We start from the raw sequence: 16,670 nt of genomic DNA, 5'->3' as shown, positions 1-16,670 counted from the left end.
TGTCTTTCACCACAGAGTCCCTGCCTCTCTCAGCCTATTCACAAGAAACACTGAGACTAAGTGGTTGTGCTCCACGTTGAAGCTCAGAACTCAGTGAGCATCTTCTTCTGCGAGAGGACGACAACAACAACAACAACAACAACAACAACAACAAAAACACCAACAAGAAAACACTTTATATCATTTTTCAACAAGTGAAGTCAACATGACGTTCAGGAGGCTGAAGAAGGTGAACTCCAGCGGACCAGACAGCGGAGCAACATCTCAAGACAACGACATTTATTTCCCTTCGTCAAAGTCAGACAGCTGCAAGACTGCGGACCTACCGAGAAACTCCTCGGAGGTTTACAACTACAAGACTCTGGCTTACTCTGGCGGGACGCTGCCTAGAAACTTCAAGAAGGTGAGAAGTACATTTTCACACGTTTAACTTAAATTGTATCTGCAGCAGTGTTGCATGTTTCTATCTTCTAGCTCATTCACTGAGTCGTGTTTGAAGCTATTAATGTTTTTTTTCTGTAAAATCCTGGAAACAAGAGAGAACAACTGCACTACAGGCTTTAAAGCATTTATGTGATATCAACTTGAAGAGGCTTTTTAAAGTTACAAGTGTTCATACTGGACTCTTAGACCTGCTTAAATATAAAAGTTATCTACTCCTGCTCCTGAGGAAGCAGAATAATTTCATTTTTTATCTGCTTTATCAGCATCAAATCACGTCCAGTCCAGTTTCTGGTTCCGGATAGTGGATTCTTGCAACTTTTTCTGTTGAATTTCATGATTATTTCATCAGTTAGAAGGAGGAGACTTGCAGAGATCTCATAAACTGTGTATCTACTCGTGCTAAACAGCAAAAAAAAACTGCCTAGTTGAGGGTTTTTCTGTTTATTTTTCTGGGGATTTATTATCTGAAAATGTTTGGAAGCTTCTGCTGGAAGCTGTTTAAAGTGTGTTTACTGAGTTCATCTCACTGAAGGTTTACTGTGTGGACCACCCAAACACTGGATCTGATTTATGCTGTGTCAGTCAGGTACACCTGGACCCTGCTCCTCTTCCCTACATGCATTTATCCAGATTGCTGTGTTGATTATTTGACATAAAAACCTGCAAAATGTCACATTTACATTCACTGTTAGACTCTGTAGGATGAACCCTAAATATAAACTCACTTTCAGATGCAAATGACTCATTTCCTCAGAGGGATGATGCAAAATGTTGATAAGATTATGATTTTAGGTGAGACGAACACGTAGCTAATTGAGAAACTTTCACAATCTGTTCATGTAATTATCACAAGAGAGGTAGCTAAACATGATATATTATACAACGAAATAGTAAGAAATAAGAAAACTCATTTAAAAGTTTCTGATCAGCCTGAAAAAGAGTTTAACTAAAGCTTTACAGTTTGAAATTTGTCATTTGAACTTAAAATGTACTCGCACTTGTGTACAATGGGGCAGAAACACCTAATTAATTTCAAGTTGTAGTATTTCTGTCAATCAGATTTGACTTCTGAGCTTCACTTTGCTGAAAACTGGTCACACAGTACAATTTAATCCACTTTACGATGATTGTTTTTGACTCTGTACTCATGTTGCCTTTAAGAGCGCTCTGTTATTCAGTATAACTTCTAAGAAACTGACGTCTAAGGATCAAACTGGCTGCAGGAGAATGAACAGGATCATTTTAATCTGACACACTGGATCACTTAAACCACGTATGAAGAACAGGGTCCAGGATTGAGAGCCAGTGATGTCTCTAATGGACAGAATGACACCAGCTTTAGCTTCAGGTGTTGCATAATACTGACTCATGGGTCAGTCGACAACTTTTCCTGGCTGTTATGTCTCTCATGGAGTTCATTTGATTAAAAACAGCATGTTTTTTTTTTTTTTTTCTTCTTCTTCTGGAGTCTTGCACAAGTGGACACATCAGTTGGAAGACTAGCTCAGAACAGACATGTGTAACACTGTACTGTAAAAGAGAGAGAGGCACAGTTATCCACAAAACCTAAACACTAGTGTGCAGTAACTTGGACTGAGGGGCTACAACAGTGCATTGTACACGCACAGGGGACGGAGATCCTGCTCGAGCCACCCCCGTCGGTCTCTGTGGGGATTTGAGAATAAATGCACTCATTGAGAAGGGGCGCGGGACAATTCTGTAAGTGTTGGGACATAAAGAAAGCAACATTTTACTACCCAGAGAGACTGTGGCCACAAAGCAGCCTTTCATAGGAGCAGCATTTGAAAATGATTGAGTTGGAACAGAGGCGGATTGATTGTAAGTGATTAAGTGTAGCTTTCTGGACAGATACCTTCCTTATTTACACATTCAGGTAGGGCAGGGTCCTGACCTGCTGTTGACTCCTGGGTTTTCCCTCAATGTCGTTATTGTGGCAGAAGGCTCAGTGTTCATGTCTTATTTGTTTCTTTAATAGGCTGGAATTTGCACAAACTGCCTTCAATAATCCTACATTTCAGATGGGCCAACAGTTTCAGCGCCTAAAGGCAGCGGATTTGGTGTGAAATTGCAGCTAAAATTAGCTGCTCTTCTGACGTCGTGAGCGCTTGAAGTAAACAAATAGCAGCAAGACAAGCATTTCTGGTTTCAGCGCCAATGTTTCCATACCAGCGTGAATCCTTCAGTAGCTTTAAAATACAAACATACTACATGGCACACGTGTGCGTGCGGCTCATCAAGACTTGATGGACCAGTCGATACACGGATGTGTACAGCAGGTGCTGTCTGAGAAATACTAGGGGAACCCCTTACGAGTAGTCTTGCGTAAATCCCACGCAGGTGTCTGACACTCTTTGTTTTGTTTCATTTTCTCCTCACAGGGTGGCGGCGGGTCACAGAAATGGAAACCCCAAACAGAGTCACCAGAACCTCAAAGGTACAAACCTCCTGCATCATTTACAGGCGTTTATTCTCCCTTTACAGTAATCTTTTCATGGCAGCGTCTTCCTACGAAAAAAAAACTTACGAGCAAGCAGCCTCATCTCAGAGTGAAAGACCCTCATTCAAACCGTCAGGACGGCAGCTATTGTTATGTGTGACGGTCTTAAAGGTTGCCATGAATTTTCATGTATTTAACCGACCCTGCATGAAAGAGTTTGCCTTGACGTCCCTCCGTCTAACAGACCCTCGCACTGTATGTTGGGCTGTGACGTCCGGATGCTGCCGGACACAGAAGAAGTCCTGTACAGCTGGAAGAGATATCTTGTTAAGCAACTTAGATAAGGACCCACATGGAAGAGAAGATTCTAGCGTTTAATATCTTGTTTACCTCGTCTTGTCTGCTGTTTTATAAATGATTCTGAGTCATCATCATTAGAATACTGATGGATGGGCTACAAAGTTTAATATTTCTTTACTTCAATTCTAATATGACACTTGTGGGGGTTTTCGGTTTTTCTTTCAAAGTGATTTAATACATAAACATATCCCATCATACAACTATGCAACTAATTAATCTGCAGTTTATTTGTTGGTCTATAAAACATCAGAAAACAGTGAAAAATGCCCAGATGACGATATAAAATGTCTTCTTTTGTCCAACCAACAATCCAAAACCCCAAAATATTCACTTTATTATAATTTACGATCAAGAAAAGCAGTGAAGTCTCACATCTCAGAGCCTAAAACCATGAAATGTTTTGGCATTTTTGCTTGACAAACGACCTCTTGTCTCCACCTCTGCCTGAAAAATTGGGACGACTTAAATCAAATTGATCACATTATTTTTAAAGGAAAACTCAGTTGCTAAGAGGAAATCTTAGGATGTTGTGATGTAGAGCTGCAGCGACGAATCGATGAGTTGATCAACAGAAAATAAATCGGCAACTATTTTTATAATTGATTAATCTTTTGAATCATTTTTTTGTCCAATTTTCTGGTTACAGCCTCTCAGATGTGATTATTTTCTGGTTTCTTGAGTCCTCTTTGATAGTAAACTGTATATCTTTGGTCTGAGGAGCATTTGCGGATGTCACCTTGAGACATTTTTCACCATTTTCAGACATTTTATAGACCAAACGACCAATCAATAAATTCAGAAGTTGTTATACCTGCAGAAAAGAGTTCAATCAACAATGACACTTTCTTTTTTTTTCATATTTCCAGAAAGTTGGTGGTCCTGGAGAAGAAAGACGAGGAGACGTTTGGTTTCGAGATCCAGGTAAGGGGATTATCAGGGAGATGGGGTGGAGGGGGGGAGTTATGAGCCTCTTGAGCACCATTTAACAGGATTCCCCTGATCTCCCGCATCTCTGTCAACAGATGATGATACTTGAGTGACTGAAGCATTGTACATCTTACTCTGTAAATCTCTTAATCCGAGCATTTGCTTGCGCCGGAGGGGGGGGGGGGGGGGGTGAAAGGTCACGCATCAGTCAAATAACCCGTTGATGTTAGTCCCATGACTGGCGAGAAGAGGAGATGTTTTTTCTCCCAGCGTCTGTATTTTAAGCCGTGTGGTTTGCTCACACGCTCCCCCATGTAATACCTGCTTCGCTTTCAGCCCGCTCAGCAGGCAGACGCCTCGCACATTTAACCTCAATATCTCTCTGATCTCTCTCGCCCTGCTCATGTGTCCCTGAAGCGCTGCCTCACAATGCCGGCTCTGTTTTACAGGCCTTCGGGTTGATGCCATTCTTTAAATAGTTTTCTGAAATGATTAAATGTTTATTCGGCTTGTTTGAATCTCCGTCTGCTTACAATAACGTGGCTCCTGTGAGGCTTTTAAGGTCAGTCGAAAGTCTCTGGAAGTGGAGCGCTACATCAAGGAAAGGATATATTGTTCTATTTACAGTTTCGATGGACGTTACCGCCCTTCCTGCCTGCCTGTGGCCAGGAGGAAGTGAGATCATGAGGGCCTGTTTGACGGTCAGTAGAGAGAGAGAGAGAGAGAGAGAGAGAGAGTCAGATGAATTTGGAGTCTTGGGTTTCCTGGTGGTTTTCCTCCCTTGGCATCTGTTATGTTAATACTGATGTGGGGCTGAGGATCCAGTATGTAAATGTAATATTTGCATTTCAATGATATTTGCATGGTTATATGTTTATCTATCAGGCAGCTGAGGAGGAAGCTCACAGCGAGCCGGCAGCAAACGCACAGGCAGATAGATCCTAATCATCGCAAATTTCCATAAGAGACACTCATCCAAGTTGGTTTCATGTTTTAATAGGAACACTTGCCTATAACCGATTTGAAACCTTGATAACTTGAGTGTCGTTTCATGAGACGCTGTCATGGTTCTGTCAGTCTCTCGAGCTGTCTGTTGAAGGGGAAAGGTCCTAAATTTCACACCGCTGCAGGGGAAGTGTAACTGTGGCCTGCAGCGCCCTGACCTTCTGCAGAGAAACTGTGGTGACTGAAACAAGGAAGAGCATGCAAATACATGTGGAAGTAACAAAAGCTGTTTCCAAGACAACAAAACATTAACGCTGTCAGAGGTACAGATGTGGAACAAGATGCGTCAAATGCTGTAATAGCCAGATATGGAAGTCGTTTCCACATTTATTAAGGGGAGCTGCTGTTTTCTAACGAGAACAGCAGGTTTATTGAGTGTCAGTTTTATGCTGGACGTTGCAAAAGTCCACCCGTGGTTTTGATTTTAATCAGACGAGAGAAAACAAACCTCTGACTTTGCATGTTTGCGCCACGTCTCTTCATGTCGAGCGATACGATCTGCTCTCCCTGCGTGCTCACTGCATTGTCCGTCATGGCTTCCTCGGCTTGTCATTCAACGGTTTATCAGTGTGTTGCATTGTATGGTGGCAACATTATCTGGAAACTGCTGACATCAATCACATTGTGTAAGACAATTCCTATACATGAAGAAGAAGGAAGCATTTCTGAGCCTTTTTTTTTTTTTTCAGTTTTTCTTTCGTGCAGCATGATTGATTGTGTTTTCTGCCTCTTTTCAGACTTACGGCCTGCACCATCAGGACCAGAACTCAGTGGAGATGTGTACGTTCGTGTGTAAGGTGCACGATGACAGCGCAGCCCAGCAAGCAGGCCTTAAAGTCGGTGAGTCACACCCCCGCCCCCTTTTTTTTTTTTTTTTTTATAGACTAGTGTCTCACCTACCTTCTGTTTGTATTTGTCATGTTATTTGAACCATCTACGCTCTAAAATAACTTGGAAAACAATCAAAATAGACATGTAGGGAAGTAAGCGTGACAGGAGGTTTTGCCTCAGCTCTCATCCTCTTTTGTGTTTGCCGGCTGACATTGTGCATCAACAAAAGCACTCATGAGTTTCAGCAGGTTGTTCAGGGAAGTACAAATATGAGCGTCATTATCCAGTCAACAAACAGTAATGAGCAGCTGTTTCAGCCAACACGTATTTGCCAGCTCCTCTCACCAAGGCGCCAGATAGAGTAAAAGCAAAGACAGCCAGGTTTAAAGCAAGTGTTATTTTTATTTGGCAAACACATCTTGTTTCCTTTTGGGTGCTTTTAAAATAGAAGTAGAGCTGCAAATAATTATTATTATTTTCATTATTAATTAATCAGTCGTTTATTTTCTCGATTATGTTCTACAAACAGTTTTCCTAAAATTGACATCTTCAGATTGACTGTTTTGATCGACTGACAGTCCAAAACCCAAAGATGTTCAATTTACTGATATAAGACCAAGAAAAGCAACAAATCCTCACAAACTACTGGCTGGAACTGAGGAATGTTTGACATTTTTGCCTTAAAAACAACTGAAATGATTAATCGATTATCAAAATAGTTGACGATTCTTTTTCTGTTGATTAATCGACAAATCGTTGCAGCTCTAGATAGAAGCAGCTCCCGTCGATAAACCAGCATGTTTATCCGGAGAGAATCAGTGAAAGTGATTCTGAATGAGAAAACATTTGTAAGAAAATGTTTTTTAAAGTAAGACGAGGAGAAGAAGAAGAAGAAGAAGAAGAAGAAGAAGAAGCTCTGTGCTGAGTGTCATGCTAAAGAGCACTGCAGCGCTTCATTTTGCTTCTATAAATTCTTCCTGGTTTTTCTAACTCGTGACCGCTCAGTCACAAGCTGGCTGCTCTCAGCGCTACGTTAATGTGTCAAACCCACTCCTTCCTTCATCCACTCGGCGTATGTCACTTCAGTTTCGCTTCCTACATTCCTGTCATGCCTGGCCTATTGTTCCCTGAGTCTTGCTTCGAACACAGTGACTTCATCGCATAAAGCAGATCAGGCGGTGGTTTTTGAAAGAGGAAAATAGGCTTTTTTTGTGTGAAGCCTCACAAAGGCCACTGTCACGCATGAGAGTTCACACCACACACCACATCTAGAAGTAGAACGGTGTGACTTTCGTAGATAAGTCTAAGTTTATGGCTTTGACACGTTGAAATAAACAGTTCCTTTTCGCATGAGGTGACCTCAGCTCAGCGACGAGCCGTATGCCACGACTGCACATGCACGGCCTTCCACATTTGTGTTGCACATGTGTCAAAGATTCATTTTGGAATCAAACAAGCTTCAGTTAATTGAAGCCACAGCATCCTGGCGGCTGCTGGTTAACACACATTGGTTTTTTTGTTTTTGTGTGTGTGTGTGTGTGTAGGGGACACCATCGCAAGTGTGAACGAGGCCACAGTGGAGGGATTTCGGCACAAGGAGATTGTTCAGCTCATCAGGGCCTGCGGCAACACACTCAGGTATACAGATTTAGAGAAAAACAGCAGCAGCAGCTGTTGTATTACAATCAAAACACTGTTTTAAGTGTTTCTCTGGTTTTAAATTCATTAGTAAATATATTAGATTTATTCCAGCACTGAAGCAGTTTGTGGATTTGATAGAAAATTTGCAATTTTTTTATAATCAGTTAGTCTTTAAACTCAGTGAAAGTTACAAAGTTTGGATTCATGTGGCTACAATATGTCTTGTCTTGCTAACAAGGCTCAGAACTCAGGTTAGTAAGAATTAGTCAAGGACATCATGACGTAAATTACAAGAGGAGCAAATCTGACAAAAGAAAAAGAAGTTATACTTAATGAGCAAACACGTCAGTCACATTCAAAATATGAAGTCTATGTTCCTTTTTTTTTTTGTCTGAAATCTGCAAAGTCATTTGCACAACAGTAACTCAACAGGTTGTTATGTCAGTACAAGTAACAGTTACAAGTTTGTCCATTACATGCAAGGGGGATTTTTTTTTTACAATATGCATGACATAAAAAGTTTTGTGCCTGATATGACTTTCACAAACAAAGTTTAATTATCACTTTAACGTCCTTAACATGACGTCTTCTCCTTCTCACTCATCAAAAAGTCCAGAATCTACGAACACGCAAATACTGTTCATTTCACAAGTTTAACTCCTCCTTCACTGTAAAGTCCGTTCTCAGTCCATTCAACTAGTTGTGATGTCACAAATCCTGCTCGTAAGCCCGCCCCTTAAAAACCAGATATTTAATGAGCACAGAGAAACTTTCCACTTTGAGCGGATGAATGTGAAAACAGCCTTCTAGTGTCAAACTCTGCACATACTTCATTCTGCACAGTGAAGCTCAAACATTCAACTGAAGGAACAAGAAGAAAAACATGTTTTTGAGTGGAAGGGGACTTTTACTTATTAACCTAGCAAAAAAAAACTATAAAAATGCTGATTCCAGCTTTTCAGATGTTAAGATCTGCTGCTATTTAAATCTTATATCACTATCAGTTGCATATATTTGGGGTTTTTGTCTGTTAGTTGGACAAAACAAGCAATTTTTAGTCACCTTAAGCTCCAGGATATTGATTTCTAACATTTCATAGATTAGAGGAGGAGAAATAATCAAAGGATTTAAACAAAATAAGATCTATTATACTCCATTTTATTCAGTTAACTCATAGCTGGAGTGTGTTGCACACCACTGTCAGGGTTTGATATCTGGCATTTTGCTGAGTGGGTGTTTAATTTGAACCACACTCTCTTCCTCACCCTCCTTCTCTGCTTGTAAAAGATTAAAAGGACAATTAGTGAGGCCCCGTCTGTCAGCTCTGAGTGCTGAAGCAAAAAAAAAAAAAGAGGTAAACCGCATCAGAGTGCCAGATTTTATAGACTGACATCATCAAATTATACTTACAAGTCAAGTCCATATAAACTCCATACGTCGGCCGCCCCCCCACCCCCGCTCGCTCATATGATTCAAAGGATTTGCAACTCTGAAGTGTCTTGAGTGGAAACTGTATTTGTTCCTGATCCCACCCTCCCTCTTATAAACTGTTGACACCATGACACCAGACTAATTCCCGCCACCGTCTTATGAAAAGAGCCTTTCATATGGTCGACCTTTTTTTTTTTTTTTTTTTAAATCACTGTTTTCTGGTCTTGTAGTTTTTAGAAGTACTTCCTGTAACGCCTGTTAATTTTGATGCCATCTGGTTTTTCACTTAAAGGCTGGAGACGATTTACAGCGACTCCATCCGAAAAGCGGAGCTGGACGCCCGGCTGCAGTATCTGAAGGTGAGTTTTTTTTCTGTTTAGTCTTACTACTGCTGCTTTTTTATCCTACAATGACTGTTTGTCAGCAGTGAGTCGGCGTGATTGTGTGTCCGGCAGCTTCTCACACACACACACACACACACACACATTATGTTCCATGCTAGATATAGACACCACCACCCCCTCCCTCCACACCTGTCTCCCCGATAGCACCACCTGTTGCATCGGCGGTTTCTCCAGCATGCTCGCTGCTGGCTGCAGACATTCTTGACTAGTGGCTGTTTTAAAAAGCTGCCTGTGAAGTGGCTCAAGAGAGCGAGCTTTTCCCCAAGATTACAGCAGCTGTCCGGCTCTAATCCACGAGTGTCTGAGAGCTGCCTGCAGCACAGCCGGCTTTCTGAGATACTAATCCAACATTTTAAAGATTAAGCGCATAACCTGCATGCTGAACACTCTGCATTTAAAAATGTTGATAGATCTTTCTATTATTATGATATACATGCTAACTCATTTGTTGGAAGTACTGGAAAAGCACTACCTAAATCCCCATGACAAACACTGATACAGTCATATGTTTCATGTCAGTTAGAAATGTTTGGGAAAATCCCTCTTCCTGTTTTTGCCTGTTAATCCTGTTATTTGTTTTTCTGTTTCCCACATCACTGTGTTTTTAGAATATTCCCCCTGAGTTCCCTTGAAGTAATTTGGTTTAACAAGTTACGTGAGAGTTAAAGTCCCTTTTCGTGAGTTGTTTTCAAAGCGTGTATGTCTTGGGTTTTTCTTGTCACAAGAATTTAAAATATCTCTGTCTTCTTTTATAGCAAACTCTTCATGAGAAATGGGATGAATACCGGTCGTTGATGGTGCAGGAGCAGAGGCTCGTTCATGGTAGGTCACCTGTCTTGTCAGTTCAGTCTGTCTATGAATAGATTGTTTTGTGTGTTTTTTTTCACATTTAGGATTTACAACAAACATTATAAAAACAAAAATGTACTCAGTCCTAGTTTCATGCATCTTGTGTGTCCAGGAATATGCTGTAGTAAGATTCCTATCCTCACTGCCTTTCTTGTCTTGTAGGTATAGTAATGAGTGATGCTGCAGTGTACGAGTCCCTGGAGTCAGCAGGCATTTACGGCAGCCTCGGCGTTCCCAGCCCCGCCGCTCAGAGAGCCCTCCGCTGCACCGGCAGCACCAGCAGCAGCGCCAGCTTTCTCAGCACAGCCACCGAAGACGACCCTCTCTACCAGACCTGCCTGTACCAGGCGGACGGCAGCGCGGACTCGGACAACACCAGCGCAGACAAACAGAAAGAAAAGCTGCAGCCGCCGCAGAGGCTGCAGCGTCTCCGACCGGCCAGCGAGTTCTTCACTACGGCCAAGACGCAGCTGACCCGCAGCGCCAGCACACGCAGCTACATGAGGGGGTCTTCGTCGTCGTCGTCGTCCACCTCGGGGGAGAAGCAGGGAGGATTCAACTCGCTGCAGAGGAAGCCCAAACAGAAAAGCTTCCGCAGGCGCCTCCTCAAATTCATCCCGGGTTTAAACCGGCCGCTGGAGGAGGAGGAGAGCAAACTGTGAGCAGCAGACAGAGCTGTTCATCAGACCCAAAGACTTAAATCTCCAGTGACTTTCAAACTAAACTTCCAAAGAGTGCAAGCAGCCCCAAAGAGTGAAGAGATCGAGACCAAAGTGTGATGGCTCTGTAGTTGCACCTCTCCATGTTTAAATGGGTAGACCAATGAACATTTGGCCATGTTCTGTAGCCTCCAGTGTTTCCAAGCTGTACATAACTTTTGTTTTCTTTTGTTTTGTTCTTTAAGTTATTTATTTATTTTAACGAGTCTGCTTTATGTACAGAATGAAGGATTTTTCAGTTTTTACTGCATGCACCAACTTAGTTTGACAGCTGAATAAATGACCCGTCATGACTGTGATTGTGCAACGCAACATTTTATAAGAGACAAGTTTGATATCTGCTTTAGATAACTCAGATTGATCCTGTTTTATTTTTTTCTGCCAAAATCACGGTTCCTAAAAATAAAATGTGTGGCATATTTCAGATTATACGCTCGTTATTTTGTGCAGAACTTGCAAGAAAAGCTATTTTGTTCCACAAGCCACAACTGTTTGTGGGAATTGTAGCTGCCAAACTTAAATTAGCGCCCAGACCTCGAGTGTACACACAATCTGTTTGTAATTTCCCCCAGTGGAGATGTGTCTTATTCCATGTGATACTGTTAAATATAGCAAGCCTTTATAGTTCCACAACTCTTCTTCCGTTCAGGAATGTTATCACCCGAGTTTTAGAGGTTAGCGTGTGGTTTTGGATGGTTTAAGGCTTTTTTATGTTGCGAGGTGTCCAGAATGGAGGCTGTTGTATCAGCTCTGACACAGTTTATTGTTGGGAAAATAGTGAGGAATGTGCAGAGAAAGGCATGACCCAAAATTCCAAACACAACCACTTTCTTTCAGCTCCTGCAGACGAATGCTGATTCCTCCTCTTCCACGCTTCCATATTCCCATGGCGGCTTTCAGTTGTCCGAGGGCTAGCTGGGTGTGTGTGTGTGTTGGGCGGGGGTTGCTTGGAGTCTTTTCATTCCTGGTTCCCAGCTGACCCATGAGGTCATGGTGGTCACTCTCTCCGTTCACTCTATGCAGTTGATCCCTTTTGTCCTCCGCCGCTCAATTCACAGATGCGTCAGGAGTGTTGATGGTGGTGAGCGATGGCATGCGACCATGTGTTAGAGCCGGACGCTCTTCATTCCCTCTTCTGACTGTTGTTGAGCACATTAAAAGAGGGAAGAAGAAGGAGGTGGGGGTGGATGGGATGCTGACATAAGGGATTTGTTATGCAAGCTTGCTGGTGCTTGAAACATGAGTTTAGAGAGAATGGGCTGAATGCATAACGAGGGGATGATTAGTCAAGATGATGGTACACTAAAAACAATGCGTGAAAGGGCCATTTAACATAGAGACCAAACGAGGAGCAGGCAGTTGCTCTGCAATTAACACAGCTGGAGTTTGGGGGCGGAGGGCAGTCAAGATTGTTGCATTTGTTTAAATGTCACCACATTGCTAAAAACACAACTGTTGACTCAAGACTAATGAATTTGTTTTGTCTGTGTAACAGTATTGGACTGGGTTTGAGTAAATGTTTCCAGTTGCTGCATCCTCCTGTAAAAATACAGTTATCTAACTTCTGAAGTTTAACTTGGTTACCATCTCAACATTGTTACTGGAACATGTGTTGAAAGAGGCTGATTTATAAGTTTTTCTCCATTGTTTTGATGAAATATTAGAAACTAAAAGTCCCGGTTTAAGAATAGATGACAAACACACCAAAACTGAAAGTGCACACTCCAATTGCTGTCTTCATATTGTCACCAAAATCAGATACTGGTGTTTAAAAAGAAAACACTTAATTTGGTCAGTGAAAATGCCCATCACAATATCCTAGAGCCCAAGGTGAAAACATATTCCATTTACTATAAGACCAAATCTTTGCGGTTCTAGTGGAAATAAACAAAACTAAAAATAAAACGAACTAAATATTTTTGGTTGTCTGTTGTTTACGTCACACCTACTGTAATATTCCCTGTAAAATTCCCTGGTCAGATAAAAATGCCTTGCGTGACAAATCCGGCCTTGGCATGACCGCGGTGATGTCATCGCAGGCCGAATTCATGTCCTCTGTGTGTGACCTTGACATTAGATTCCAGTTTGAAAATTTTCCAACTGTACACAGACAATAAAAATCTCACTTTCATTTAGGAACAGAGACCATTGATGTTGTTGACATGTCTGCTGAAGTGCTGCACTGCAGTCTGTCAAAAAAACTTTTGTCTCTATATATTTTAGCACCTTACATTTGTGCTTCCCTCCATTCATGGACTGATTATGAGATGATGGGCCCTCAGTATGTACTGTGCAGCTGTATTATATTTAGGAAAAAAACAGTAAAACAAAAATATAGTAGAAATAAATAACAGATTACACTTTTTATAGACAGGATACCTCATATTAAAGGACTTGGCTCGAGATCAGGAGGAAAAAAAACATGACTAAGACTGAGCTCCAGGACATTCCAACAAGAAATGTCACTTTACTTGGTCAATTTTTCCTTTTTTTTTTTTTTTTTTTGCAAACACCAGGTAACCAAACTGGTGTGTCTCTTTACATGTGACTTCATACTAATTATAGTGTTAAAAGTTTTCAGCAAATGAGGCGACAGACGCAACAGAAACAGATTTTTCACCACTGAGAACAAGATTGAGACTATAAGAGCAGAGGAGTCTCATTCAAACCTGCATTTATGTTAAAGTCTCTGGAAACCAGGCTGTCAATCTGATAGTTGTGTGAAAAGAGCTAGGAATCACGCCTGTTTGTAAAGTATACATTTAAAGTTGTGGCCACTGCATCGCTGAATTCGTAGTTGGCAGATGTACATTAAATCAATGTAGAGAAACTTTATTAGGGCCGGCATTTAAATAAAACAAACAACAAAAAAAAAAACATTTGCCTAGTGGTCCAGTCCTGTTGCCGCCTGTCAGTAATGATAGATGAACTTTGAGAAGAGGAAGCAGAAGAGCCTCTAGGACAAAGTTTAGCCTCTGTGGTCAAACAGCTCACACTAAAATGCTGTTTCTCAAGCATGACATGCGTCACAGTCTCTGAAGAGACGTTAGTGTCTCTGGTCAAATCAATGGATATGTTCAGATGTTCCTCTGGTTAAAAATAAGGAAGCAGTTGGATGTTTGTTCTCAGCACTCGTGTTTTTATACCGTTGTAAGTACACAGAAAAGACAAATGGAGAAAACACACGTTTTAATCTCACACAGGAAATTAACCTGTTTGAAGCAGAAATTAACTAATCTGAAGCAGAAATTAAGCCATTTGTAGCAGAAATTTCACTCAATAGGGGAAGTTTTGATGTCATAAAGCGTGGGTGGCCTGTATGGCATTTTGGAGTGTTGTCTAATGTAGGGAAAGGAGCTTGTGTGGGCTGTCAAGGCACAGGATGTGGGTGACAAATGTGCCGGAAATCCACCATAAAGATAAGATAATACAACTGAAAAAAGAAACCATTACACGCATGTGCCTATTTGCCTGTGCCATATTTGTCTTTCTGTCAGTACGTGTTTAACAAAGAGAGTGAGAGAACAGGTAACGTGCTATAAAATGAGTAAGCACCACATCAGAAGGGACGCCTGCCTTTTCGGAGGTGACAGGTGTGAATTAAAGAGTTCAGGGTCAGAAAATATAAAGACGTCCTTCCCTTTCTAAAATGTCTACAAAGCAGTTAGTTCAGCACACGTGGCCAACAAGTGGAAACAAAGATGTCTGGCGTGATTTGGACGAATCAGCTTAACTGAAGAACTTCGCAGCCGTCACATTTATCTTAACACTTTAATGAATGCAAACGTTATTCACTATCACTATGTGAGATAAAGATTCTGCATTTTGGTTTCCCAGCAGCAGCAGCGGCAGCAGAGATATGATACCTTGAAGCTTGTGTTGTCTCTTTGTGGCTTCAACAGCCTCTTTCCTGGAGCTGCTGCTCATAATTTCCACCTAACAGCTTGTTAATGGACAGCTCAGCTATACAGTCAGAAACTCTACTGTAGGAAATGGACAGCAGCTGTGTATTTTATCAACCCCTAGATACAGTCCAGAAAAAGTTGCTAGTAGCTGTGCTGGTCTAACAGATCCAAAAAAAACACATTTTAATGTACAGTTACTAGCACCAGATAATAAAAAGATTCATTAAGATATGAAAATATCTTTAAGTCCCATAAAACCAATCAGCTTTTATTATGAGCTATGAGGTTGTACACCAGTGGTAGAATATAAATAAGTACATTTACTCAAGTACTGTACTTCAGTACAATTTTGAGGTATTTCCATTTGATGCTACATTATACTTCCACTCCACTACATTTCAGAGTTAAATATTGTACTTTCTACTCCACTACATTTATTTGACAGCTTTAGTTACTTTTCAGATGAAGATTTGACACAACAGATAATCTACGAGGCTTTTCAAATACAACACATTGTTGAAACCAGTGGTTTCCAACCATTGTGGCTTTTGACGTCTTACAACAAGCAGTGTGTAGGCGGGGTCACATTTCACATGTCTATGAGTCGTTAACAGCTCCACCAAATAGTGTTTTTTTCCCTCCAAACTTCTCACATGGTTTCATTTCAATAAATGTTCAAATGATCCAATATTTCACATGCTGCGTACACACTGATGCTTCAGTATTAATAATCCAATGATGTCATATATAATAATATATTAGTCAGAGGGACAGAATGAGTACTTTAACTTTAAGACTTTAACTATGTTTTGCAGCTAATATGTACTTTTACTTAGTAGGATTATTCATGCAGGACTTTTACTTGTAATGGAGTATTTTTACATTGCTGTACTGGTACTTTTACTAAAGTAAAGGGTCTGAATACTTCTTTCAACACTGTTGTACACGAACACAGTTTTCTGCCAACAGTTTTGGTCATTTTACTTGAGAGATTTCTGTACAGTATTTGTCATTTTTCCAATACTTTCCTCTGTGGTTTGATGTAGGCGGACCTCAAAAATGGTGATGTCACATATTTCTGTGCACCAACCAGCAACATTTGAATCAAAATTTGATGACACTTGAGGAGTTATTTGCTTATGTTGCCAGGCACTGCCAACAACACAGTCCTTTCTTTGAGTAACAATACTAACTTTGACTTTACTTTTTTGTTCATTTAGTTGTGAATATTTAATGTTTTAGAGTAATACTTAAGAATTGAAACCAGGTTTTCAGGGGCTTTAATATGCACAAATTTGCAAATGAAAACCAATATGTTACTGGGATCTATTGGACCTCATTACTGGAAAATCATGATGTTTTTCTGGCCTGCATCTAAAAGCAACTAATAGATCTGAAGTCTGTCTAACAAAACTGACAGAATGATGCATAATAAAAACATTTCTGGCAGATGCTTATAACAACAAATGTTGGACTGCACTGAAAGTTGTGATCTGGTGGAGTTTTGGACTTGAAACTACATGTAGAATTTATTATCTAATATAAATGCTTGATTTTCTCAATTTTATTTTAGTTCGATGAGATATTAACAGATCTTTTGACCAAGTTAAAGTTTAACACTTCTCAGCCTGTGAAAACAGTTGTATAACATCTTTGGTGGCTCTGACGCTGACTAAATAACCGAGATGAAGCAAAT

General features: G+C 40.8%; 1 protein-coding gene across 1 annotated transcript; it reads left to right on the top strand.

Moving 5' to 3' along the window:
- tamalin (trafficking regulator and scaffold protein tamalin) lies at nucleotides 1-11,493 on the top strand. The gene is made up of 8 exons (XM_044352107.1): nucleotides 1-403; nucleotides 2,844-2,899; nucleotides 4,129-4,183; nucleotides 5,932-6,034; nucleotides 7,570-7,663; nucleotides 9,390-9,456; nucleotides 10,257-10,323; nucleotides 10,513-11,493. Exons 1-8 carry the CDS (start codon nucleotides 206-208, stop codon nucleotides 11,010-11,012), a joined length of 1,140 nt encoding a protein of 379 aa, XP_044208042.1. The 5' UTR covers nucleotides 1-205; the 3' UTR covers nucleotides 11,013-11,493.
- Nucleotides 11,494-16,670: the final 5,177 nt, after the last annotated feature.

Source organism: Thunnus albacares, chromosome 5 (genome assembly GCF_914725855.1).
Source record: "Thunnus albacares chromosome 5, fThuAlb1.1, whole genome shotgun sequence".
In the NCBI taxonomy this organism is placed as follows: Eukaryota; Metazoa; Chordata; class Actinopteri; order Scombriformes; family Scombridae; genus Thunnus; species Thunnus albacares.
This window is presented reverse-complemented; position numbering and strand designations above follow the sequence as displayed.

Coding starts and splice junctions, on each gene's coding strand:
- tamalin (XM_044352107.1), top strand. CDS start 206: ATGACGTTCAGGAGGCTGAAGAAGGTGAACTCCAGCGGACCAGACAGC. Junction 4,184..5,931: donor CGTTTGGTTTCGAGATCCAG/GTAAGGGGATTA, acceptor GCCTCTTTTCAG/ACTTACGGCCTGCACCATCA. Junction 10,324..10,512: donor GGAGCAGAGGCTCGTTCATG/GTAGGTCACCTG, acceptor CTTGTCTTGTAG/GTATAGTAATGAGTGATGCT.